Here is a 26,436-nt window from a genome sequence, read left to right as displayed (position 1 = left end):
CGGCATGCCGCAACATACTCAATGTATTGGACCCACGGATGTATCTCCCTCAGATGGGTCCGGAGCCGCTGAGCAGGCACCAGCTTCTGAGGGTGTATTCAGGCCTCAACATTTTTATATCAAACCGACGACAGTTGCAAAACCAAAGACAAAAGCAACTTCTAAAACTAAAAAAAACGACACATGAGCCATGTGCACTGGCCTCTATGCCTAAAAAGCATATGATCAAAATGGCTGAAGACCTTATTACCTTATCAGGGGTTCCCATCCCCCTCCAGATAAGAGGCCTAGGCAAGACACCGATTATGAATCTTCAGATCAGGTTTCTATTTCTTCTGATTCCTCTTCTGATCAGGAATTATCTATACCTCCCTGTGAGGATTCTGATGCAGAGGAGTCTATACCATCTGCATCACCTCCTGAGGATTATTCATTTGGAGAAACCTTGCATACTTTGAGGGAGCATTTTCACTGGGAGAGTCATGATTTCTCAGAATCAAAAAAAGAGGCTCAGGGATTTCCTTCTCCCTCAGCACAGGCCTTTAGCCATACCCCCTGTTTTAGACATTGTGGATGATGTGTTTTCAGAGTCAAGCTTGACCCCTGACTCCTTACCTCCGGCTCCCAGCAAGCCTGACAGATATTACAGGGTCCCTGACTCTCACAAATTTTTATTTAAAAACCCTGCTGCTGATCCTAAAACTATTTCACAGGGTCCAAAGGAATTAAGGCCTCAACAGCAAAAAATCCTACCCCCTCTGACAGAGATTCAAGGGAAGTGGATAGATGGGGAAAAAGGTTTACACATCTGCAACCTTGGCAATTAGGGTCTTAAACTGCCAGTTCCATATGCTCAGGTATCAACAACATGTTATGGGATTGCTGAAGCAGAAAATTATCTTGATTTCTGAGTGTGCAGAAAATAAAGAATTGCAGGAATTGTTGCATGCAGCTGAACAGGTTGGAAAGTATACTTTGCAATGTAGTTTTGATTCCTTAGAGGCCTCCTATAGGGCCACAGTTACTGGAGCTGTGATTAGGAGGCATGCCTGGCTAAAGGAACAAAATTTGCCTGATCATGTTAAAGCTAAATTACTAGATGCACCTTTACAGCATGATACTCTGTTTGGTATTAAGGCAGAAGAGGTTTTAAACAAAATGGAAGGCAAAGCTAACTCTATGCAAACTGTAAAAGACTTCTTACAAGTGCAGCCACCAAGATTCAGTAGACACTGGCCTACAAAAAATTAGTCCTTTCCAGCATCAGACAGAGCTCAAATGGGCAAATCCAGACGCCCTAAGGGTTCCAGATACCAGGCACAAGATTCATACAGGTCAAAGCAATGGGGCACTTCTACCTCTAAATCTAGGGGAGATAAAGCGCAAACCTATAGAAAACAGTCTCAATGACTTCGCTCTGCTTTCACCAAGCACTTATCTTTTGGCAGCATCCTTAAGGGGAAAATTAGCACTTTTTGCCAAAATTGGCAGTTAATAACCCAGGACAAGTGGGTGCTAAACATAGTATCACAGGGATACAGATTCCATTTCCATACTCTGCCAATGGCAAACAGTTGGCCAGATCTGCCAAAAAATCAATGGGCAGAGGCACAGAAACAGGTTATGTCCCTCATGGATATGGGGGCCATTTAGCCAGTACCAGAATAGGAAAAAGGACAAGGTTTTTATTCAAGACTGTTCTTGGTACCCAGAAAGGACAAGGCCTGGTCGCCAATACTAGATTTATCGATTTTGACCACATACCTGGACATTCCAAAATTCAGAATGCTGACTTTGCAGCAGCTTCTGCCCATGCTGGGCAAGAATGCTTGGCTGATGACATTAGACCTAAAAGAGGCATACGTGCATGTCCCACTAAGGCAATTGTGCAGAAGATACCTTAGATTCAAGGCTGGCTTGATGCATTACCAATTCTCTGCACTGCCCTTTGGCTTATCTACTGCACCCAGGGTCTTTACAAAGTGCCTGGCACCAGTAATTGCATTTTGCAGACAAAGAAGTATACAAATATATCCTTACTTGGATGCCTGTCTCATTCAAGCTGAGAACAAGGACATTCTTCTTCAACACCTGGCATTTGTGAAAAGGCTTCTAACATGCCTAGGGTACACAATAAACGAAAATAAATCACAATTGATACACTCTCAAAATATAACATTCCTGGGTACAAGCTTGAATACAACTGCCCAGATGGCTTACCTCACGCCAGACAAGCAAAGGCAACTGACTGTTTACTTCAAACTGATGGCAACAAAAACCCAGTTATCTGCAAGACATATTCTGCAGACTTTGGGCTTCATGGCATCCTGCATCCTACTGATTCCATATGCAAGATTGCATATGAGGAAACTTCAGTGGTACCTAAAAAGTTTATGGAGTCAACGTTGTCACAGTCTGGAAGCAATGATTCCTCTCATTCCCTGCCTACAACAGGAGTTTCTGTGGTGGGCAAAGGCATGTCACCAAAACATGGGACGGGCCTTCATTCTACCCCCTGCCAGCCAAGCCTTAACAACAGATGCATCAGATTATGCCTAGTGGGGGGGCACATGATGAGAAGATGCATTTGGGGCATATGGACCCCAAAACAAATGCATCTACATATCAACCAGAAAGAGATGCTAGCTGTTCAAAATGCCCTGACAGCCTTCAAGGACTTACTTCATCCAGGACAACTACTGATAAAGATGGACAAAACCACGGTCATGTGGTATATAAACAAGCAGGGGGGCAAGCACTCCTACCCCCTTTGCAGATTAGCCATGGCACTGTGGGACACAGCTTTGACTTACCAATTACATCTTCCAGCTCAATTCTTGCCAGGAAAACAAAATACTCTGGCAGACGATTTAAGCAGAAACCTTATGGATCCTCATGAGTGGAAACTAGATCCACAAGTCTTCAGCACGGTAACAAAGAAATGGGGGAGCCCAGACATAGATCTATTTGCCTCTCCTCAGAATTATCAATTGAAAAGACTCTGCGCAAGTACTTATCACAGTCAAGCGTGGAAAGTGGACACCCTATCCTTCAGTTGGAAAAACCTATCAGCTTACGCCTTTCCCTCTTCTTCCCAAGGTCCTCCTAAAAGTCAGACACGAGAAACCAAAGATGATACTAATTGCCCCGGACTGGCCCCGCCAATACTGGTACCCACTCCTAAGGAACTTGTCTCAATACCCAGCTTGGACCTTACCTCAACGACCTCAACTACTGTCTCAGCAAAACAATCATATCCTGCACAATCAACTCCAGACACTGAACCTGGCAGCATGGCTGATCATGTAGCTATATCAACAACACTTGTCAGTAAAGCTGTGATAGATGTCATTTTGGAAGCCAGAAGGCCTAGTACTAGAAAATCTTATGCTGATAAATGGAAAAGATTCTGTGCTTGGAATCAAGCACAAGGAACTGATACAGCAGAACCAAATATTCCTCAGATATTACAATACTTGACTGAGATGCTTGACAAAGGCCTATCTTTCTCATCAATTAAACTCCATGCCTTTGCCATTTCGGCTCATTACAATACAGAGCCACCAATCTTTTCTCATCCTTTACTAAACAGTATCTTAGAGGAGCCAAAAATTTAAGGCCTCCTAGAAGATCACCAATACCTGCATGGGACCTTAATTATGTGTTGGAAAAGCTCACCCTGCCTCCATTTGAACCAGCTGCTACTGCTGATATAAATTTCTTATCATGGAAAACAGCTCTGCCACTAGCAATTACTTCAGCAAGAAGAGTCTCAGAGCTACAGGCCCTCATTACTGTGGAGCCTTTTATCATTTTTTACCCAGACAGTGTGTCCCTGAGGACCAATCCTTCATTTATGCCTAATGTGGTTTCCAGTGTGGCTCTTAACCAAACTATTCAGCTGCCAACCTTTTATCCAAATCTGCAGAACAAGGGGGAGAGGATTCTGCATTCCTTGGACATACACAGCTAAGATTCTACTTGAGCAGAACTAAAGCTCTAAGAAAAACTGGGCAATTACTAGTGACATATGCTGCAAGATCAGAAGGAAAGGCTATTTCAAAGCAGACTATTCCAAAGTGGATAAGCCACTGCATTCGTTTCTGCTACTTACACCATGGTAAACCTGTGCCCAAGGGCATTAGGTCTCATTCCACCAGAGCTGCAGCTACTTAAGCAGCCTTTCTCAGAGGAGTACCAATTAAAGACATTCTAGACTCTAGAGGCTGCTACTTAGAGTTCTGTTCACACTTTTACAAAGCATTATCATTTGCCTGTCTACTCTAAGTCCAGGGCAGGCTTTGCCACATCAGTTCTGCAGGGCCATATAGCCGCACCTAATGCTGTTTAGCTCCAGCCTCCCAACCATAGCTTTGGGATTCTACCCAAATGTAATGACTGCAACAGTGAAACACGAAGAACATAGTACAGTTGTGTACACTTACCATAAATGTAGATGTTAGAGTGTGTTCACTGTTGCAGTTCAGGTTACCCACCCGCCATCCCCCTTTCATTCTGGAGTTTATCTTTCCTTCTCTATCTTCTACAACCTATGTGGTGTATTTGCTTGCAGATAAAGGTAAAGTTTATACCGATGCATGCATATAGTTTTTATACATATATATTTTTGCTACCTATTTGGGGGCACCTGACATCTGGGGCAAGAAAAACTAAAGAAAATGGCGTTGGCTGCTTGTTTTATACCCCTGACGACCTGACATCATGGAAGAGGAGACAGCAACCAATGCAGGACCCAAGATTTTGGACTTCAGGCCGACTGAGGGCAACCTGCCAGCAGATTACCCAAATGTAATGACTGCAACAGTGAATACACTCAAACATCTACATTTATGTTAAGTGTACACAACTGTACTTTTCATATGCTTAAATATCAACAGCATGTTATGGGCTTATTGAAACAGAAAATTATGTTGATTTCTGATTGTGTGGAAAATAAAGAATTACAGGAATTATTGCATGCAGCAGAACAGGTTGGAAAGCATACTTTGCAATGTGGTTTTGATTCCTTGGAGGCCTCTTGCAGGGCCGCAGTTACTGGATCTATGATTAGAAGGCATGCCTGGCTCAAGGAGCAAAATCTGATCATGTTAAAGCTAAATTGTTGGATGCCCCTTTACAGCATGATACTCTGTTTGGTAATAAGGCAGAAGAGGTTTTAAAGAAAATGGAAGACAAAGCTAAATCTATGCAAACTGTAAAAGATTTCTTACAAGTGCAGCCACCCAGGTTCAGTAGACAAAGGCCTACTAAAAATTGGTCCTTTCCTGTATCCAACAGAGCCTCTCAAGGCAAATCCAGATGCTCAAAAGGCTCTAGATACCAACCACAGGGTTCTTACAGATCAAAGCAATGGGGTGCCTCCACCTCCAAATCTGGAGGAAACAAAGCACAACCCTACAGTAAGCAGTCTCAATGACTTCCTTCTACCTTCACCAAGCACTTATCTTTTGGCAACCCCCTTGGGGGGAAAACTAGCACTTCATGCTCAAAATTGGCAGTTAATTACCCAGGACATGTGGATATTAAACATAGTATCCCAGGGGTACAGATTTCATTTCCATACTTTGCCAATTCCAAACGGTTGGCCAGATCTGCCACAAAATCAATGGGCAAAGTCTCAGAAACAAGTTACGTCCCGCATGGATGTGGGGGCTATTCGACCAGTGCCAGAACAGGAAAAAGGACAAGGTTTTTATTCAAGACTGTTCTTGGTACCCAGAAAAGACGATGCCTGGTGGCCAATATTGGACTTAACGATTTTGAACATGTTCCTGGACATTCCAAAATTCAAAATGCTGACTTTACAATAGCTACTGCCTATGCTGGGCAGGAACGTTTGGTTAGTGACTCTAGACTTAAAAGAGGCATACCTGCATATCCCAATAAGGGAATCGTGCAGAAGATACCTCTGTTTCAAGGCAGGTTTTTTTGCATTACCAATTCTCTGCACTGCCCTTTGGCTTATCTACTGGGCCCAGGGTCTTTACAAAGTGCCTGGCACCAGTAATTGCATTTTGCAGACAAAGAAGCATAAAAATTTATCTTACCTGGACAATTGTCTCATTCAAGCAGAGAACAAGGACATTCTCCTTCAACATCTGGCGTTTGTAAAAAGGCTTCTAACATGCCTAGGGTACGCAATAAATGAAAAGAAATCACAACTGGTACCCTCTCAGATAATTACATTCCTGGGTGCAAGCTTGAATACAACTGCCCAGATGGCTTACCTTACACCAGACAAACAAAGGCAACTGACAACGTACTTCAAACAGATGGCAACAAAAACCCAGTTTGCAAGACAAATTCTGCAGGCTTTGGGGTTCATGGCATCCTGCATTCTACTAATTCCATATGCAAGACTGCATATGAGGAAACTTCAATGGTACCTAAAAAGTTTATGGAGTCAACATTGTCACAGCCTGGAAACAATGATTCCTCTCATTCCCTGCCTACAACAGGAGTTTCTTTGGTGGGCAGAGGCATGTCACCAAAACAAGGGACTGTCATTCACTCTACCCCCTTCCACCCAAACCCTAACTACAGGCGCATCAGACTAGGTTTGGGGGGGACCACCTGGCGGGGAGATGCATTCAAGGCATATGGAGCCCAAAACAAATGCATCTGCATATCAACCAGAAAGAGATGCTAGCTGTTCAGAATGCTCTGACAGCCTTCAAGGACTTACTTCATCCAGGACAACTACTGATAAAGACAGACAACACCACGGTTATGTGGTACATAAACAAGCAAGGGGGTACACATTCCTACTCCCTTTGCAGACTAGCCATGGCATTGTATCTTCAAGCTCATTTCCTGCCAGGAAAACAAAATACTCTGGCAGACGACCTAAGCAGAAATCTTATGGACCCGCACGAGTGGAAACTAGATCCACAAATCTTCAGCATGGTAACACAGAAATGGGGGAGCCCAGACATAGATCTGTTTGTCCAGTTGATAATTTTGGGGAGAGGCAAAGTCACAGAAGGACTTATCACAGACAAGCATGGAAAGTGGATGCCCTATCCTTCAGTTGGAAAAAACGATCAGTCTATGCCTTTCTCCCTCTGCCTTTTCTCTCCAAGGTCTTACTAAAGGTCAGACAGGAAAAAACAAAAATGATCCTAATTGCTCCAGACTGGCCTCGCCAGCACTGGTACCCAATTCTAAGGAATATGTCTCAACTCCCTCCTTGGTACTTGCCTCAAAAACCTCATCTACTGTCTCAGCAGAACAATCAAATTCTGCACACTCCGCTCCAAACTCTGAACCTTGCGGCATGGCTGATCATTTAATTATTCAAACAACACCTCTCAGTAAATCTGTGATGGATGTCATTTTGTAAGCCAGAAGGCCTAGTACTAGAAAATCTTATGCTGATAAATGGAAGAGATTCTGTGCTCGGAACCAAGCACAAGGAACGGACACAGCAAAACCAAAATATCCCTCAGATTTTACAGTACTTGACTGAGATGCTTGACAAGGCCTATCTTTTTCTTCAATAAAAATCCATGCCTCTGCCGTCTCGGCTCATTACAACACGGATCCTCCCATCTTTTCTCATCCTCTGCTAAAGCAGTATCTTAGAGGGGCCAAAAAATTAAGGCCTCCCAGAAGATCATCAACACCTGCATGGGACCTCAATTTTGTGCTGGAAAAACTCACCCTGCCTCCTTTTGAACCAGCAGCTACTGCAGATATAAAATTTTTGTCTTGGAAAACAGCTTTCCTTTTGGCAATCACTTCAGCAAGAAGGGTTTCAGAACTACAGGCTCTCATGGCTGTGGAGCCTTTTTATTACATTTTACCCGGACAGGGTGTCCCTCAGGACCAATTTTTCCTTTATGTCTAAGGTGGTATGCAGTGTGACTCTTAACCAAACTATTCACCTGCCCAACATTTTACCCAAATCTGCAGAACAAGGGGGAGCGGATTCTGCATTCATTGGACGTACACAGACAACTCGGATCCTACTTAAACGGGACCAAATCTCTAAGAAAATCTGAGCAACTACTGGTGGCATTTGCTTCAGAGTCAGAGGGGAAGGCTATATCAAAGCAGACTATTTCTAAGTGGATAAGCCACTGCATTCGTTTCTGCTACTTGCACCATGGTAAACCAGTGTCCAAGGGAATCGGGTCACATTCCACCAGGGCTGCCTCTACCTCAGCAGCCTTTCTCAGAGGAGTTCCAACCAAAGACATTTTAGAAGCTGCTACTTGGAGCTCTGTTCATACCTTCACAGAGCATTATCATTTGCCTCTCTTCTCCAAATCCAGGGCAGGCTTTGACACTGCAGTTCTGCAGGGCCTTATAGCCGCTCCTAATGCTATTTAGTTCCATCCTCCCATCCATAGCTTTGGGATTCTACCCAAATGTAATGACTGCAATAGTCAAACATGAAGAACATAGTACAGTTGTGTACACTTACCATAAATGTAGATATTCAAGTGTATTCACTGTTGCTGTCTGGGTTACCCACCCACCATCCCCCTTTTCTATAACTTCTCTTTCCTTCACTATATTCTAAAGCCTTTGTGGTGTATTTGCTTTTAGATGAAGGTAAAGTTTATGTTGCTAAAAGTGCATTTCATATATATTGCTGTTTATTTATATATATATATATATATATATATATATATATATATATATATATATATATATATATATATATATATATAATTTTTTTTTTTTTTTTTTGCTCCCCATCTGGGGCAAGAAAAACTGAAGAAAATGGCGTCGGCTGCATGTTTTATACCCCTGACGACCTGACGTCATGGAAGAGGAGACAGCAACTGACGCAGGACCCAAGACTTTGTTATTCAGGCCGACTGAGGGCAACCTGCCAGCAGATTACCCAAATGTAATGACTGCAACAGTGAATAGACTCGAACATCTGCATTTATGGTAAGTGTACACAACTGTACTTTCTCCTTCTAGCTGGTCAGCTGCGGTGGTGTAACATAGCTGTAGCTTGCAATTTCTACTGTAAATAGTGGACATAGGTGGATACCTTTGATGCTGTAAAACTATACCAATGGTGCAGACTCCCCTCCCACCCCCTGCACAGACTACAGAGATAATCTGCCTACTCAAGTCTAACTGACATCTATATTTACCACTCAAAGCAGCCATCTTGTGAATGTATGTAACCTTGCTTAACCTGTATGCCAACTTTGCCTGTATTAAATCACTGCTAGGGCACACCACTGGACCCAACCCTACCTTTCTTGCTTTCCCTCCTCTCCGTCTAACTCTTTACATATTCTTTATTTGTTCCTTATTTTTACTACTAGCCATGATAACATCAGTATAATCAGTCCCAGTACCCACTCGGCTCTCCTCCACCCTTAACTTCTCTCACTTATCTTCTCACTTCCTGTTATCCAGCAGTTACTGTATTGTTTTAGCTGCAACTTTCCCTGCCATAGCTGCTTTAACTGACTGTTTTCTTTGCCACTTTTTTCTCTCTTCTACAATATAGAGCATTTCCCGTGCACTGTTTTACTTAACAGGGGGATTAAAACCTCAAAGTAAACCCTGTTCTCTCTTCTCGTCTCTTTACTTTCATTGTCCCCTCCTGTCATGCCTTGTATAATTTAAATAGTTCCCCTGGTGTCTCGCACCATCTTTCTAGCCTCTCCTTCTAGCTGGTCATCTCTGGTGATGTAACACAGCTCTAGCTTGCAATTTGTGCTGTAAATACTGGACGTATGTGGATATCTTTGATGCCGTAAGTAAAACCCGTTTACTGTATGACTCTGTGGACAACTTCTGATGTGAAAACTGCTTTTTTATACTTCCAAGCTTTACTATTTGATGCTGGCATTTGCTGGTACAGTTCATCTGATGCTTGTGACAGTTGAGAGATTTGTACTAGCCTAAGAGCAAATTTATCCTATTTTGCTTCTTGCACATGCAGAAAGATTATATTGAAGCATTGGTGCTGTTTCAATATCGAATTGATGTTAATCCTAAATAGCAACAACTCTGCTTCCCTAGTCAGATTAATTAATGCATCTAGGTGGTCGCTACACTTCTGTTGCTTGGTAGTCTCCTAAAAACAGTAAATTCATGCATTTAAGTGGTTGCTATACTTTAATTGCTTGATAGTCTCATGTAAACTGCAAATTCATGCTTTTAAGTGGTTGCTATACTTGTATTTCTTAATAGTCCCATGTAAACAGCTAACGTCTTTTAGTTAATACAGGTGCATTTCTTTTCAAATTACTGCTGTTAGTTACACTTGCAACCTCAGCTCCTCAGTCTCTCTACCTCTGGTTATTGTATTATATAGGTGAAAGATATACACATCTGAGAATGCCATTTGCAGGCTTTGTCAATTGTTTACAAATATAACTTTGGCATATTGTTTAGGTGAAAGCTATATGTAATTGAAAAAGTGATTTGCGCACTTTGTCATCTGCGTACAATTTAAACTTTGGAGCATACAAAACACAGCTTATTGTATAGTATTCCATAGGAGAAAATAGTCATGCATGTGAATGTAGCCTGCACATTTTGTATTTGGATTTCAATTTCACCGCTGGTGCATTCATTATTCTACAACTGCCATCCATGTCTGCTCTCTGTATCTAAGAGTAATGGAATTCGTGGAATTGTGCATGATTGTATAACCTGGCTTTCTTCTAACTTTTATTTTCCTCCTACTGCCTTTCCTTCCCTTTCTGCTGTCCTCTCTTATAACCTACTGCCTTTCTTTCCCTCTCTGCTGTCCTCTTTTATAACCTACTGCCTTTCCTTCCCTCTCTGCTGTCCTCTCTTATAACCTACTACCCTTCCTTCCCTCTCTGCTGTCCTCTCTTGTAACCTACTGCCTTTCCTTCCCTCTCTGCTGTCCTCTCTTATAACCTACTGCCCTTCCTTCCCTCTCTGCTCTCCTCTCTTATAACCTACTGCCTTTACTTCCCTATCTGCTGTCCTCTCTTTTTAACCTACTGCCCTTCCTTCCCTCTCTGCTGTCCTCTCTTATAACCTACTGCCTTTCCTTCCCTCTCTGCTGTCCTCTGTTATAACATACTGCCTTTCCTTCCCTTTCTGCTGTCCTCTCTTATAACCTACTGCTCTTCCTTCCCTCTCTGCTCTCCTCTCTTATAACCTACTGCCCTTCCTTCCTTCTCTGCTGTCCTGTCTTTTTAACCTACTGCCTTTCCTTCCCTCTCTGCTGTCCTCTCTTATAACCTACTGCCTTTCCTTCCCTTTCTGCTGTCCTCTCTTATAACCTACTGCCCTTCCTTCCCTCTCTGCTGTCCTCTCTTATAACCTACTGCCCTTCCTTCCTTCTCTGCTGTCCTGTCTTTTTAACCTACTGCCTTTCCTTCCCTCTCTGCTGTACTCTCTTATAACCTACTGCCCTTCCTTCCTTCTCCGCTGTCCTGTCTTTTTAACCTACTGCCTTTCCTTCCCTCTCTGCTGTACTCTCTTATAACCTACTGCCCTTCCTTCCCTCTCTGCTCTCCTCTCTTATAACCTACTGCCCTTCCTTCCTTCCTTCTCTGCTGTCCTGTCTTTTTAACCTACTGCCTTTCCTTCCCTCTCTGCTGTCTTCTCCACACCTATAGCTCTTCCTCCCTGACCTCCACCTTCTCTACCTACCCTGTTCCATCCTTCTGGCTCACAGCAACCAAGATCTCTCTTCATTAACTTCCTTTTCATCTTCCCTTTTCAGGCAAGAAACTATACCAATGATGACCCCTGTATAGACCCTGTGTGACCACACTGGTACCCCCTGAATGTTTATGTGCTGTTGCTTTACCCATGTCTTACCCATTATATTACATATGGATTTGCAATTAATATTTCAGTTTGTCGACTATTGCTTTATGTAAAATAATATTCAGTGCCTTAGTATTGTCAGATGATTCTTCTGGAACTGAGGACTGAGGATATACAGACAGACAGGCCACTGCCAGGTAGCTGTTTACAGTGACACTGTATGGAGAGATGGAGATGTCATAATGCATTGGTGAATGACATCTTGTTGATGAGTACTTATTTTTTACTTATTTTTTGTCTTAACTGAGGAATATGGTAGCAAAATAATACACAGTATGTTCTACTGAAATCAGAGGAAAAATATATTTGGTTGAAAGACTATTTCACCCTTGAATCAAGAAATTGGCATGCTTCTAGCTTAGTGTGAAAAGAGAGTGTTTCACATTTTGACTGCTTATCACACATTATAGTGGCCTGTGTTCCACACTGGGCCTCTTGACATGTTGCAACGTATATATATTATCTTCCATGTTGTTTTTTCCCCATGTGTGTTAATTTTGACATCCCTAAAATGTTTTTTGTCACATAAATTTTGTGTTAAATAAAATGTATGCAGTAGATGGTCACAAAACTTTTTGCTGTTGCACTTGTTTCTTTGCAGGAGTTCTGAGCTGTTCCCATTTAATTTAATCTTAACTCCATCATTTTGTGACTTTGTAACTGATCTTACCTGTATTGTTTTTTTACTAGGGACATGGAGGACAGAAGCTGTGTACAATGAGAAGACACTGACTAAAGTTCCGCATGACATCCCACTTGTTTGTGCTGCCACCCTGAGTGTTAACCCTTTTACAGCTTACCGAATGTTGCATGATTTTGAGACATTACAACCTGGTATGTGATAAACTTTTACTGACTGGTTTTACAATTGTATAAGGAGTGAAAACAATTTCCTCAAGAGCCAGGGTAATGACAAAAACAGCAAAGTAAGAGACTGCATAACTTTAGTTGTAAACATGGCAGTATTTTTCCATTACTAGATACTTACATACTAGCATTTCTGAACTGCAATGTTTAAGGTATTTATTTAATTATCTATTTATTTATTGATAAATTGATTGCTATTTGATTATTAGGCCTGTCTGGTGGAGCTAAAAGCCATTTTTCAGCAGAGGCCCGGGGCACCATGTAAATGTGATAAAATGCACATACATAATACTGTAAAAACATATGCCACAACAGTAGTTAATTACACAGGAATATGGAACAAGTACAATACAGTATATGAGTAAACATTACATTAATAACTAGCATTGTCCTAATGCAGTTTTACTTTACCATGCTATATCTTAAGACAATTGTACATTGTGTACAGTTTGTAAGGAAGAACTTACACTGCTCTTTCAAAAATGGATATTTTGAGTTTTCAATTTCAGAAGCTTGTAATACAGCAAATTACCGTTGTGGTATTTAGGTTAGCTAAGAAGTATATAGGGCAATATCTAGGTACATTTTATAGAAAAAGTAGGTTAGTACTTGTGCAAGACTGAAGGTGGCATTAAAGGAGACAGAAAGTTGTATTAGGCTACAAAAATGAAGGTAAGTAAACTAAAACCGATTTTGTTTTTAGTAGAGAAGGTGTTTGCAACCTAGGAAGGTGTTTCTTTAAAGTTTCCGTATGCTTCAATGTTTGAGTCTGTGTATATTTCTTTTGGGATACAATTCCAGTTTAACCACAGATAGGAGTATAGAGAATCACCTTAATGGTAGTTTGGTTTTACTATGAGTAACTGATTTTGTTTATGTGGTCTAAGCAGTTTTGAAGGATTATGTTTTTGTACAACGTTGCTAATTGTTGGACATCTCTCTGGTTTGTATAGGATATTGTGTATTACCTTTTAGCTGTTTCAGTGCTACAGTATTTGAAAATTCTAAACAGCATGTTTTGTTTAATGCATGTAGTGGTGAGTTTTGTTAAGACAGTTTGCAGCAGACTTACATTGGTATAACTATATTCTAGTTTGTTTAGGAGTATTTTTGTCACTGAAAACTTAGAAGCACACAATATAGAGATGAAAGAAAAGGTGTCTGTACTGTTGAAAATATCACTGATTCTGTAAGATTTCTTTTTCACTTTGCATAGCGTTCCAAATTTTTGATTAGTTTTTCTACTATATAGTCAGTGTTGGTCAAAATTTCATTTTTTTCAGTCACTCCAAGTGACTTGATATGAGATACATATTCTATGGGAGTTTTGCTTAAAAGTTTTATACTGCATTCAGAATTACATTTCTGATTTGTGTTAGAGGATCATTTTTTTAACCTGTAGTAGTAACAGTGATTCAATTAACCATTATTCTAGACATTTTTTTTCATTTTCACTGTTATTTTATTATATATATTTGTTAACTGGGTAAGTCCTCTGAACACAAGTATCCTTTTCCAGGGGTGTTTCAGGAGCACTGTCTAGAGTCTGGTTTGGCTTCTGGAGTTCCTTTAGGGAAGGTGCTGAGACTACCATTGCAAAATCATCAGTACATTATATGATGGTGATGTTTCCAGTTGCCATGTACAGATCGCTTATGAAGATGGTAAGCAATGATGGACCTAAAATGAAACCCTATGGTACACAAGCTCTTTATGAACTCACTGATGTGGTTATTATATGTGCTAACATTACTACTCTTTAAGGACAAGGTTACAAACCTTGGTTACATACTAAGCATTTCATTGTCAATAGAAATGACTGTCACAGCAAGATGTGGGTGAGTGTGTTTTTTACAAAGTTTTACCTCTCCTAAAAAGCAAGCTTGTTTTGTGTCATATTCTTATACAAGTCTGATATTGATTGGTTTAAACATAGACTGCTGTCTATGTAATAAAAAAGGCCATATTGCAAGAATATGCAGCTGAATAAGTAGTGTCTGGCAGACACAGGATCTGCAGTAGCAATCATGTATCGCAACAAAATTGTAGTGGCAGAAACTAAAGATGAGGCAGACAAAATGGAAGAAGGCACACAAGCTGAACATTATAAACTGCTTTGTTTAGACCTGTAGAATAGGACTCAAACAGAAGTTTAATCACTGTATAAATGACAGAGGTGAAGCTTAAGATGGAACCGGATATAGCAAGGCATATTGCGTAACTTTGACATAGAGTGTAATCGGTTTACTATCAAAATTTCGAACTGCACTCCGTCGACTGTACTATCGTCGAACACGGAAGTTCGAAAACGGGAATGTCAAAGTCAAAAAAACAATCTAGGAATGGGTTTTAACATGGGTCAGGGTAGGGGAGATGTTTGTAGTTCGGAATAATACTGAACACCTACATCAACCCATGTTAAAACCCATTCCTAGATTGTTTTTTTGACTTCGACATTCCCATTTTTGAACTTCCGTGTTCAATAGTACAGTCGACGGAGTGCGGTTCGAAATTTTGATAGTAAACCAGTGTAATCATAAGACTTTAGAGGTCTTTTGTAATAGGGTTACTCTTGTGATATCTTTTGCTGTAGTACCTAGCTTTGGAGTATTTGTATCTCTCATGCATGCAGATGAGACTACTTTTTCCCAGTGCACTCCATGATGGGCCAGGAGAGAGCACCCTCCACTGTTCCACTCAATTATTTTCTACCACTTCCGTAGGTCAGATCTTGCTTAAAGTTTGTCGTGGAAAGTTTCCTATTCAGTGCCCAGAAAACTGGAACCTTTAATATGTTCTTGAGCCTGTCAGGTCATGACTGATGCCGTTTACTGTTACAAGTGCCAATAGCTCAGCCTGGCTACTCAGAGAAGGAGAAAATTTAGTGAACCTAGTCACTTTTCTTGAGATGGAGGCAACTGAGGATGCCAGAGTCAGGATGGATAGGACTGCCCCTCGAATGATCCCAAGTTGGTGTAAGAGTGTTGAGAGAAGTTTAAGAAGCCAGAAGTTAGACATAGGTCATAGCCAGTATCAAGTAAGTCTACCATCAAAGCAGCCTCGTAATTCTTGCTTGCTGCCAGCTTCTCCTTGACCTGTGAGGTACCATGCTTGTATCTGGCTTGTGTCTGTCATCTGTAGACAACAAGAGGTTAGATTGCTAGCTTCAGCTTCGAGGTGAATTTTTGACATGCATGATTCAAACCCATAGCAAGATAGTTAAGATAAAAATAAAAACTGGTCATAATCCTGTATGTAAATTGTATGTGTGTGTGTGTGTGTGTGTGTGTGTGTGTGTGTGTGTGTGTGTGTGTGTGTTTGTGCAGTTTATACTGCCACACACACATGGACAAGTGTATGATTATAAAACCAAGTCTTCTAGATCTAGGAAAACTAGGTTTCAGCATAAATCCATCACTTCATCTCTTATGCACACCTATAGCAAATAGTCACCAAGAGTCAGATTACTTTAAATCTGTTACTCCAAACCATTGTACTAATAAAAGTGTTTTAGTAATAGGTGACTGTATCTAGGCACAGAGATTCTCTCCTCACTAGACTGGAAAACGATATGCTAACAGTAAGTTGCTTTCCAGATGCAAGGATCTCTGATATTACAAGTGCTCTAAAGAACCTTTTACCAGACAAATATGACTGTGACATGATAGTGGTCTTGTGGGAGTGCATGACTATGAATGCAAAACCCTGAGGGATATGCAGAGAGACATGACTGGACTCTCCATCATGTGACAAATGCAAGCAAGACACTGTTTCTAAGTGAAAATCGTTCCTTCTCCAAGGATCATCATCATCAATCCCTTTTTTCCCATTTTCTATGTGGGTCGGGGTGCCGTGCCAACTGTCACCTTCTCTCTCTATTCAGTGCCACTCTTATACCTTCTTTGATACTTATGCCTGACTGTTGCTGGTCTTCTGTCACACAGTTCATCCACCTCTTTTCTGGGCACCCTTGATTCCTGTTGCCTTCTTCCTGTCTGTCCCAAATCTTCTTCACCAGATTGTCTTCATTCTTCTCCAAGAATGATGATTTTGTGCAAAGAAAAGATACTTGATTCAACAATTTGTTAAATAATTGGTGTCATCCCAAGGGGATCCAGTTTGTAACAGCATGGAATAAGTTGCTTGACAGTTTAACTTGCTTTTCAAGATATTGATTTATTTATTCACATTTGGTTACCAGGAAAGTCTGATTGGGTATATGCCTATTTTCAGAGGAGGCCCAGGGAGAAAAGCGCCTGGCCTGCACCTCTCTTTCCAAGGCTTCCACATGATAGCCAAACCCTTTGCTGCCCCATAGTATCTTTTTTTAGGCAGACTCTAGCTAATGGACATTCCAGCATAAATATATTAATCCCAAAACTGGATCACATTAAGGTGGTTTCTGCTTGGAGCCAGAAGCCTGAACCACCAAATTGCCTGCTCGAGGATCTCCTGCATTAAGATCACATCCTTTTGTATATAATTACTGAGGCATGGTTTAAATGTAAAGAAAGCAGTCTGCACATACCTGGGTTTTACTTCTACTATGTCTTCAGACCCAGTGGTAACTGTGGTGCTGCCACCATATTTGTTATGGACTAGATGATCTCCATGCAGATTCCCAGAGACCCACAAACAGAACTAATAAAACTCCAGATCAACCTAAACAGACAAACTATCAGTTTATGCCTGTTAAAGTAGACCTTATGTGTCCCTTGTAATTATGTAAGATTTCTAAATGTATGTGATAAACTCCCTATAAACAAGAATTCCATTATATTGTGAAACTTCAACTACACCAATCAACTGGAGCACCTGTATCCTCATTGTTGGATATGCCCATAAGTTTTTAAATTTAATAGACAAAAGTTACCTGGATAAGTTAATTAACAAACTCACTAGACCACATAATATTCTTGATCTGGACCTTATAGAAATATTGTGTTAATCCAGTATTCCCATGCCTCCATTAAGTCTGACCATAAACTAGTAACTTTCACCTTCAAAACTTCCCAAGCTCCTGTATGTAATGTCTTAGAATTCAAGAATTTCAAATGTACTGACCTCATCAAATTATATGATGAGGTTTCAGTATTCATTCATGACAGCGTTAGCTCTGACTATAACACTGCAGGTAGCTTCACAACAGAATTTTACACCCACGTAGACAAACGTATGGAGCTGGCAGTCCCAACCAAAATGACGTATAATGAGGAATTAAAAAAATACTTAAGCATTTCTCCAAGCATTCCTCCAGCATAAATAAACTTTACACTAAAAGAAAGAAAAGCTCTTTAAATAATGCAGCGATCCAAAGCCCTCATATCAAGAATAGTATCAGAACTATTACTAAAAACTTGAAAAACACTAAAAATACTATTGGGTTTACTAAAGCAGCCAATGAATGTAGGTTAGCATCTGAAGCAAATGACAATTATAAATCCTCCTTAAGCTATGTTAAGAAAATAAGGAATTACACCTAACATGCTTTGAAATTAAAAAATGGCATCACCTATACAGACCCAATTGAAGTAGCACTGATTTTTTCCCAGTATATTGGAAAATTTGAGCCCAGAGACTTCTTTCCAAAGTCCATGTATCCCTGAATGTCTTCACCTCCCCACCATTATCATAAAAGAACAGGAACTGAAATTGCTTTCTAAGGCCAAAAATATTTTTCCACAGGGCCTGCAAATTTAACTGGCTATTTAATAAATAGTAATAAGCATGCCCTGGCAAAGCCACTTCTTAGACTATATCCTGTGATGCGGTACATGTTTTGTTCCTGAAGTTAAGTACACCACAGTGGTGATGCCACTCCTCAAGGGATGCCGTGCTTCTGACCACAGGAATTATAAACCCATCAGTGTGACAAATCTCATCTGCAAAGTCATGAAATAAAGAAATTACCTTATAAAGTGTGATATCAAAAATCTCATTAGACATGACCTGCAGCAGTTTGCCTTCATCAAGGGAAGATCTTGCCTAGTGAATCTGGTTAAATCTTCAAGTAGGTTACTCAAGCTGTAGACAGCAGTCACATATTGTATCTTGACCTGGCCGAAGCATTTGACACGCCTCTCCCCATGCTGACATTGTAAGTAAGTTTAACACCATAACAATAGATCCCTCAGTGATAAAACCCACAGTGAGAGTGATGGATGCCTCATCAGAAAATGTGATGGTAACCTGTGGTATCCCTTAGTGCTCAGTGCTCAGTGTTGGGATCCCTCTTTTTCAGCATTTACTTTTCTGATCTCTATACCAGAAACCAAGACGTGGATAACCAAGTTTGTAGATGAACTGTCCATGTATTACTGCTGCAACAAGTGTTCATCTCAGTACTCTCCTTTCTTTGCAAGCAGACCTCTGTTAGAGTGGTGAGGCATCAAGGAATCTACATGAGCAGATAGCAGTGCTATGGGATATATATACCTCATTTGTCCAAACACTTAGCCAGCCAGCATTTAGCAGTGTTAAAGGACACGTACCTAATTTGTCCAACTAGCCAGCAGTTAACATTTCTAAGAAAAATATACCATGTTTGATATCACTATGTATTCTGGCCCCTGCTTTTGTGCTGTGTACTTCAATTATCTACAATGTGTGTTCTCTTTGACATAATCCTGTAGGATGGCCAAGGCTGATGTGGGAATCTGTCCTCACAGGCTGCCATACCCCTTAGGCCTCCACCTTGAGTCACCTTGGTGGATCATTTCTTGCCTACCCATCAACTGTAGAGAGCAGGCCAGTGACTTCTCGGTTCCACCCTTGTGGCTGACTCTGCAGCAGATGCATAGTTTATTCAACTAAGTTGAGCTGCATGCCCTCAGCTCTTCAAATGAAGAGCAAAATAAAAAGGTCCGCAGTCATGTGGCCAGATACATGCCCCCTCCTTCCTGCCCCAGGAGCCAAGTAGGTTCCTTTTATGCACCCTGCCCCTGACCCTCTTCCTTCCTCGCATTTTAGTTAATTAAATTTTTTTTTCATTTAAATTATAGCAAACTGCTTGATACCATTTTTCCCCCACACAGAGAGCTACAGCTCTCAGGTTTTACTTAAAAAATGTTTTAAATTGTATTAAACTGCAGCTACAATGTAGCAAACAGTTGCTACAGTTTAGCCCACACAGGGAACAGTGCTCAAATCTGGTTTGGCCGCAAATGTAATACTGTTTTTTTAAGACCTGGTATGCATTAAAGAGTGATTGGGATTGACTGACCACACCTCCTAAAACTTTTCACCCAGAACAATTTCCTTCTTCGTCCCACCCTTGCTACGCTTCTCCCCTCCAGTATTAAGAGTCTGCTTACTGAACTACAATCTCTGTAACATAATCGGGTGCCTTGCTACTTCAACAGCAGTTTGGCTGTTGTACTGTATTTCTGTAAGGATAACTACTGAATGATAGCATCATTTCATTATATAAATGAAAAGTTGCAGTTTAGTACTGATAAAAGTATACATGGTAAACGGTTTATGTGAAGCATGGTGGGAAACAGAACCAGACTACATTATGTATGGAATGACAGAGAGAGAGGCATCTGTCTTCCTGTAGCTTCAGTGAAGAAGACAGTTCAGACATTTAGCAGACACTCTTCAAGAAAAGCCATAGGTTTGGGTTGACTGAAACTTGAATTTTAACTAATGAAAGGCAAGTAGTTAGGCTTAGTTTCCAGTACTAGCATCATTACAAGCAACAACCTTTTCTTAAACTTGGTTTGAAGTGGATTTGAAAAATTGTATTACAAATGGTTAATTAACTACCCTTTAAGAAGAAAATATTTGGAATGAAAAAGCTTAACAGTTCAGTGCATGTTTACTGAATATAATGTCATTATAACATGGAATCAGTGCAACAAATCACTTGTTTCTTTTTTTTTCATGCTGAAAGAGAGATTGTTAAACTGTAATTACTACAGAAATGCTAATATAATCTGATTCTGTCTTGCCATGCTCCCTAGTGATCTGGGTTATGTAATCTTGCAGGTGACACTGTGATTCAGAATGCAGCCAATAGTGCAGTTGGGCAAGCTGTAATTCAGCTAGGTACAGCACTGGGCATAAGGACTGTTAATGTTGTCAGAGACAGGTAAGTGAAATCTGAATTATTCCATGCTTACTGACATTTTTCAGCCATCACTAGAATTAATTATATATATATATATATATATATATATATATATATATATATATATATATATATATATATATATATGGGTTCACTACATATGACCGAAAGTTCATTTGACCGAAGCCCATATGACTGAGACCGTAATACCAAAAGTTCATTTCACCAAAAGCCCATATGACAGAAAACTCTTTTGACCGAAAAACAGCAGTGGCAGGTATATGCCCATTTCCCCACTGTAGCGCGACCCTGGAGTAAGAATATTAAGTTGGGGGGTGTGGGAGGCATAGCCCCCCCACATAATTGCAGTTTATGCACTGTTATATACATGTGTAGCCATTAAAAATACATGAAAACATATAACATCAGTACAAAGGTGTTGCAAAATGTGGGGGGCTGTGCCCCCCCCCACCTCCCCCCCAACTTAATATTCTCACTCCAGGGTCGCGCTACAGTGGGGAAATGGACATATACCTGCCAGTGCTGTTTTTCGGTCAAATGAGTTTTCGGTCACATGGGCTTTCGGTAATATGGGCTTCGGTCAAATGAACTTTCGGTCATATGTAGTGAACCCATATATATATATATATATATATATATATATATATATATATATATATATATAAAACTATATATATAATTTATTTATTTATATATATATATATATATATATATGTGTGTGTGTGTGTGTGTGTGTGTGTGTATTTGTATATATGGGTTCAATACAATGTCAAATGTGTATATCAAAATGTTAATCGCTGAATATTATAATCACTATATGTGTCCTCAAACATCCAGTACTGCTCTTGGTGCAAGATTGTTGGGCAGTGGGAATCAAGGAGTTTTCCCTTTCCCCCACTGTTGTGCAATATCAGAGTGGGTCTGTGTAAGTTATAGAGCCCATGACATGGGGGGCACTTTTTTGTTGGGATTTTTTTTACCATTTTGACTGTTTCCTCAGTTCGAGCAATGAAATTACAGACACACATACCCTCATGTATCCATACGGATATTCATGATCAGCCAGGGGATTAGGTGACGTGCCCAAAAGCTTAGCTGTCTGATCTTGTTGGAAGGTTGAGTTGCTATTCTACAGATCTCCCAGAGATAGCCAAGGGAATGCTGTGGAAGTTAGTAATACAGAAAGCAAAGGTGACATAGGAGTGCAACAGAAATGTATTAGAATGTGTATGTAATGATTTCCTTTGCACTCTCATGCCCTTAAGTTGTTAGCTCTAACAGTAAATAAACAGGCAAGAAAATCTGACTGCTATTTGATGACTGCTAGGGACCAGAACAATGGCCAGATTTCAAAAGTACAGGGACTCTTACACCTTGTGGGGGGGGGGGGGTTGTATAATCGAAGAAATCTTGCTGTCTGCATCTTACTTTTCCTTTTCTTTTTTTTTTTTGTCATGTTACTGGCCTAGCACCTCAATGCTACATATCCATGCCAGCTGTACCAGCCAATCTCCTTACTCCTCAGGCTTAATCTGGTTTGCTGTGGCAGGTTGTGGATCCTAAGGGCATATAGAGGTGCTCATCAATCTCTGCATCTGTCTAGGGTTTTTTTTTTGTAATGACCTATGAACTTTCCCCATCCCTCACATTGGCATGGCTACATCTAAGGGAGCAGGCTTGCAATGGGGATGTGGCAGGATATCACCCAATCTCTTGTCAACAACATCCCCAGTCTGCATCAGGGATCATCACAGGAGACACCCATGTTGCTAGCCTTCCTGCCACTCTTGTCAGTCACCTGCTAACTGAACCAGGGTCAGCTGGATAGTAGTTAGCAATGAATGAATGTGTGAGACCCTTTCAATGTAGAACTGCAAGAAACATGGACTTTAAGACTCAAATGAGGAACATTCCTCTTAATGAGGTACACTTGAGACATAGGATTTAGACCAAACCTTATTCTGTTTTTGTTTTCAGGTATCCCATACTTCCCCAGGTCTCAACTATTCTCAGTACATTGGCCTTGTCCTTCTGTCTTTCTTTCCTTTTTCATTAACCCCATTCACCAGAGTCTTATTTTACCCAAGAGACAACAACAAATTCATCCATATTTTCAAATCATTGTCATACAAGGTCTGTTTTAGTGTTTCCAGTGTCATTTTTAACACATAAATGATCAAAAGGATACTCTGAAAATCTTTCTTAATATTGCCTTGCGAACAAGTCAGATATTTTCACTTAGCCTCCTATAGTTGTATCTGTATGCTAAGTTTTCATTGGATATCATTCTCATATAGGCATGGGTCCAGAACTCCTAATTCACCTTGAGATTTCTACTCCATCTACTTTTCTTATGCCAGTCTAGGTTTACCACCATCACAGATTATCATATTTTTAACTGATGATATCTGCTGGAAGAGAATGAAATATGTAAAGTAATAATATCCCAAAAATGTAACATTGTATTTTCTGGTTAAGTTCCAGTCATCATTATTTCTTGAAATCAAATGTTAGCCTCTTCATTAATTCGTCATGTATCTTGGTTAACTGAATCTTATGCTGACTGTCCCAGCAAAACTGCCACACAGGTAATATTGACAGCTTCTTAGAAAAAAACATACTCTTGTCTCAGTTTCCAGGTAGGTGGATAATTTACAGCCATTGCTCTAATTTTAAGTTTTGTTAATCTTTTATTGCAAAGAGCTTCTCCAGGTTTAAAAAAAGAAATACTTGGGTACAGTGCAGGTATTGTCAAATATACTCGTACATAATCCATAAGTAGAGATATTTTCACTTCTTTTTATCTCCTTAATGAGAATTTCCACATTGGAGTGGCCAGTAGCTCTAAGTATAATGCAGATGAAGTTGGTGGCTGGATCCTACCCAGTTCGGCTTTGTTAAGGGCAGATCCTGCCTCTTAAACCTGTTCGATTTCTTTGAAACCGTCACCAAGGCCATTGACGAGGGGAAAGGTGGTCCACACAGCCTACCTGAACCTCGCAAAAGCCTTCAATACAGTACCCCACTCAGGCATTATAGATAAGCTCACCAGCTTAAATATAAACCCCTATGTCACTAGATGGGTTGCAAACTGGCTCAAGGACAGAACCCTCATGGTTAGAATTGCTGGAGCCATGTCAGACTCCAAACCAGTTACAAGTGGCGTCCCACAAGGCTCAGTCCTGGGACCTCTGTTGTTCGGTATATATTTCTCGGAGGTACAGGCCAACACAGAAGGACTGTGGCTGACCAAGTTCGCAGATGACTGCAAACTAGGCGCCATAATAGACTCTCCAGCCGACACAAGCATCCTACAAAAGGGCCTCATAGAAACTAGACAACTGGTGCCAGAGCCGTGGCCTCAAGCTAAACGCCAAAAAGTGTATAGTCATCCCCTTTGGCAAAAACAAAGTGCCCACAAATTACCACATTAAGTACGGAAGAAGTAATTAGGGACCTGGGGACCCAAGTTGATAGCAATCTCTCATTTGAAAACCACTATCAAAGTGGTAGAAAAACATTTTATATAGCCCACCTAATCTTGAAGGGATTCACATCTAGATCAGGGGAGGTCATCGCACCTCTTTACTCATCCCACATCAGGCCCATAATTGAGTACAATGCCCCTTTTGGGATGTAACTTACCAGACACCTGCAGCAACTGGAAAGACCCCAAAAGTACTTCACCAAGAGTATCAAAGGGCTCAAACAGATGCCATATGCTGCCCGGTTAAAGAAACTCCAGCTCTACTCAGTGGCATACCGCCTGCTCAGATGCGATCTGTGCCTGACATATAAAGCCATGTCCAACCCGGAATTAATGGACATGCTGCACCTCAGAAAATCCAAATCCCATCGAGCTACGCACTCGAGAGACTTGAACCTCAGCACTGAAATAAATAGGACATGCTGAAGGGACAGATTCATAACCCAGAGGCTCCCTTCACTCTGGAATAAAATCCCAGTCCAGGTTAGGCAGAGTCCCTCATTGACTCTCTTCAAGAGGAATCTTGATGAGTGGATGGGAGATCGTAGGTTTACCCCGGGTATCACTTCTGTGTCACTGTTAGAGACACAGTATACTAACCTCAAAAAAGGGCATAGCAAAATTCATTTAAAGTAGGTGGTGAAAGCCAAACACACTCTGGCTAGGCTTATAAATGCCCTAGGGCAGATAGCCTAGTATGAACCAATGCCCCTTCTATATCCCTGTAACAACCTCACAGAAAATGAAAGACCGTCATGTGCCTTTATTCTAGCTGTTGAATCTGTTGGCACAATCGGTTCTATAAGCTCTGCTATAAACCCAAAGGCAAGTCAAGACTCTCATCAAATAATACCATTATGTGCTTTCAAATGCTTTCTTTGGACCCAGAGTTACTAATTCATCCTTATTGTCTTGTGTGGCCTTCGTCAACACCAGAATTTTCAGCATATTAGCAAATACCTGTCCAGCACACACACACACAAATCCAAACTGATTTTCAGTTAGTTCAGGCAGATATCTAATAAAACAACAGACTACTACAGATATAAATAACTTATACTCATGATTAAGTATATATTTTGGACTGTAACAGGACTGCACATGTCTATCTTTGCTCTGGCAGAACTACTGAAAACACTGCTTCCGTATTTCTAGTATCAGTGTAGGAATTTCACTGAACACTACCACCAGCTAAGGAACAAAAAGTTATCCTTGTTTTTTTTTTTTTCTGTGTCAGTAAGCCATTGCTACCAAAGATTTACCTTACTCTTTCCTGTCCTTTTTGTTACAGCCCAAATTTCTTGCACAGCCACAGAGGGTGGGATATCGGTTAATCTGTCTGACTCATCTGCATTACCTGTGGCATCCCCTTCCTTATCTCACAGACATGTTAGAAGTACTCTTGTATCTCCTTATGTTCCTTCTGTGTCGTGTCTGCTATGTATATACTTTCATTCTCTTTCATATTATTTTCTAAAAGCATTTGTTTTTACCACTGGCTCTCCAATTAGGGAATTGGAATGACTAGCCACAACTCATAGCCCAGAGTCCTGTATATCTTTTCATTTATGTATTCTTCACCAGGTAACATTCCCTGGGCAAAAGTTCTTCTTACAGTGATGGACGATTTGGTCTGAAGTGACTTGCTAAGTCAAAACACAAGGCTACAGAATGAAGCACTATAGGAGTTTGTCTTTAACGCTTTGCAGTACTTCTGGATTATTTCTAAATGTATAGACTTCAAATGATTTGTAATAATGCTGTCTTTATTAACTTAACATTTAAGTATTTTTTGACATTTCAAAGATTATTTTTATAACAGTATATTATGGCTTGTAACTATATAACAAAATACCTTAATGTATGTATCCTTCAAAGATTCACTTGTTTTATATGACTCTTAAATTTTGGTTTGTCCTTTTTTAAATGTAATGCTTGCACACTAGTGATCTCATTTTTAATATATTTACATACGTGTCATTTTTTGTGCGTTTGATTTGTATTTGTAAAAGCAAAAATACTGCATATTTAAAAGTGCAGACTTGTGGAGAGACAGCCACACTTTTGAATCTGTATTACATTGGTTATCATTGTGGGTACAGTGATCAAAAATTACCATTGTCAGTGGTGTTCCAAGCCAAATGCAGAACATATTACATTTGTCAGCTATGAATAA

General features: G+C 40.4%; 1 protein-coding gene across 3 annotated transcripts in view; it reads left to right on the top strand.

The window, feature by feature from the left end:
- Window positions 1-26,436, top strand: part of MECR (mitochondrial trans-2-enoyl-CoA reductase) — a 638,102-nt gene that overhangs the window by 294,033 nt on the left and 317,633 nt on the right. For all 3 annotated transcript variants that reach the window (XM_044085055.1, XM_044085046.1, XM_044085063.1), the window contains exons 4-5: window positions 12,505-12,648; window positions 20,671-20,773. In XM_044085055.1, the coding sequence (XP_043940990.1) occupies window positions 12,505-12,648; window positions 20,671-20,773 (247 nt within the window). The remainder of the gene's footprint in view (window positions 1-12,504; window positions 12,649-20,670; window positions 20,774-26,436) is intronic.

This window comes from Protopterus annectens, chromosome 1.part1 (assembly GCF_019279795.1).
Source record: "Protopterus annectens isolate FY-2018-M chromosome 1.part1, PAN1.0, whole genome shotgun sequence".
Lineage (NCBI taxonomy): Eukaryota > Metazoa > Chordata > Ceratodontiformes > Protopteridae > Protopterus > Protopterus annectens.
Note: the sequence above shows the minus strand (reverse complement) of the source record. Positions and strands in the feature narration are given on the sequence as shown.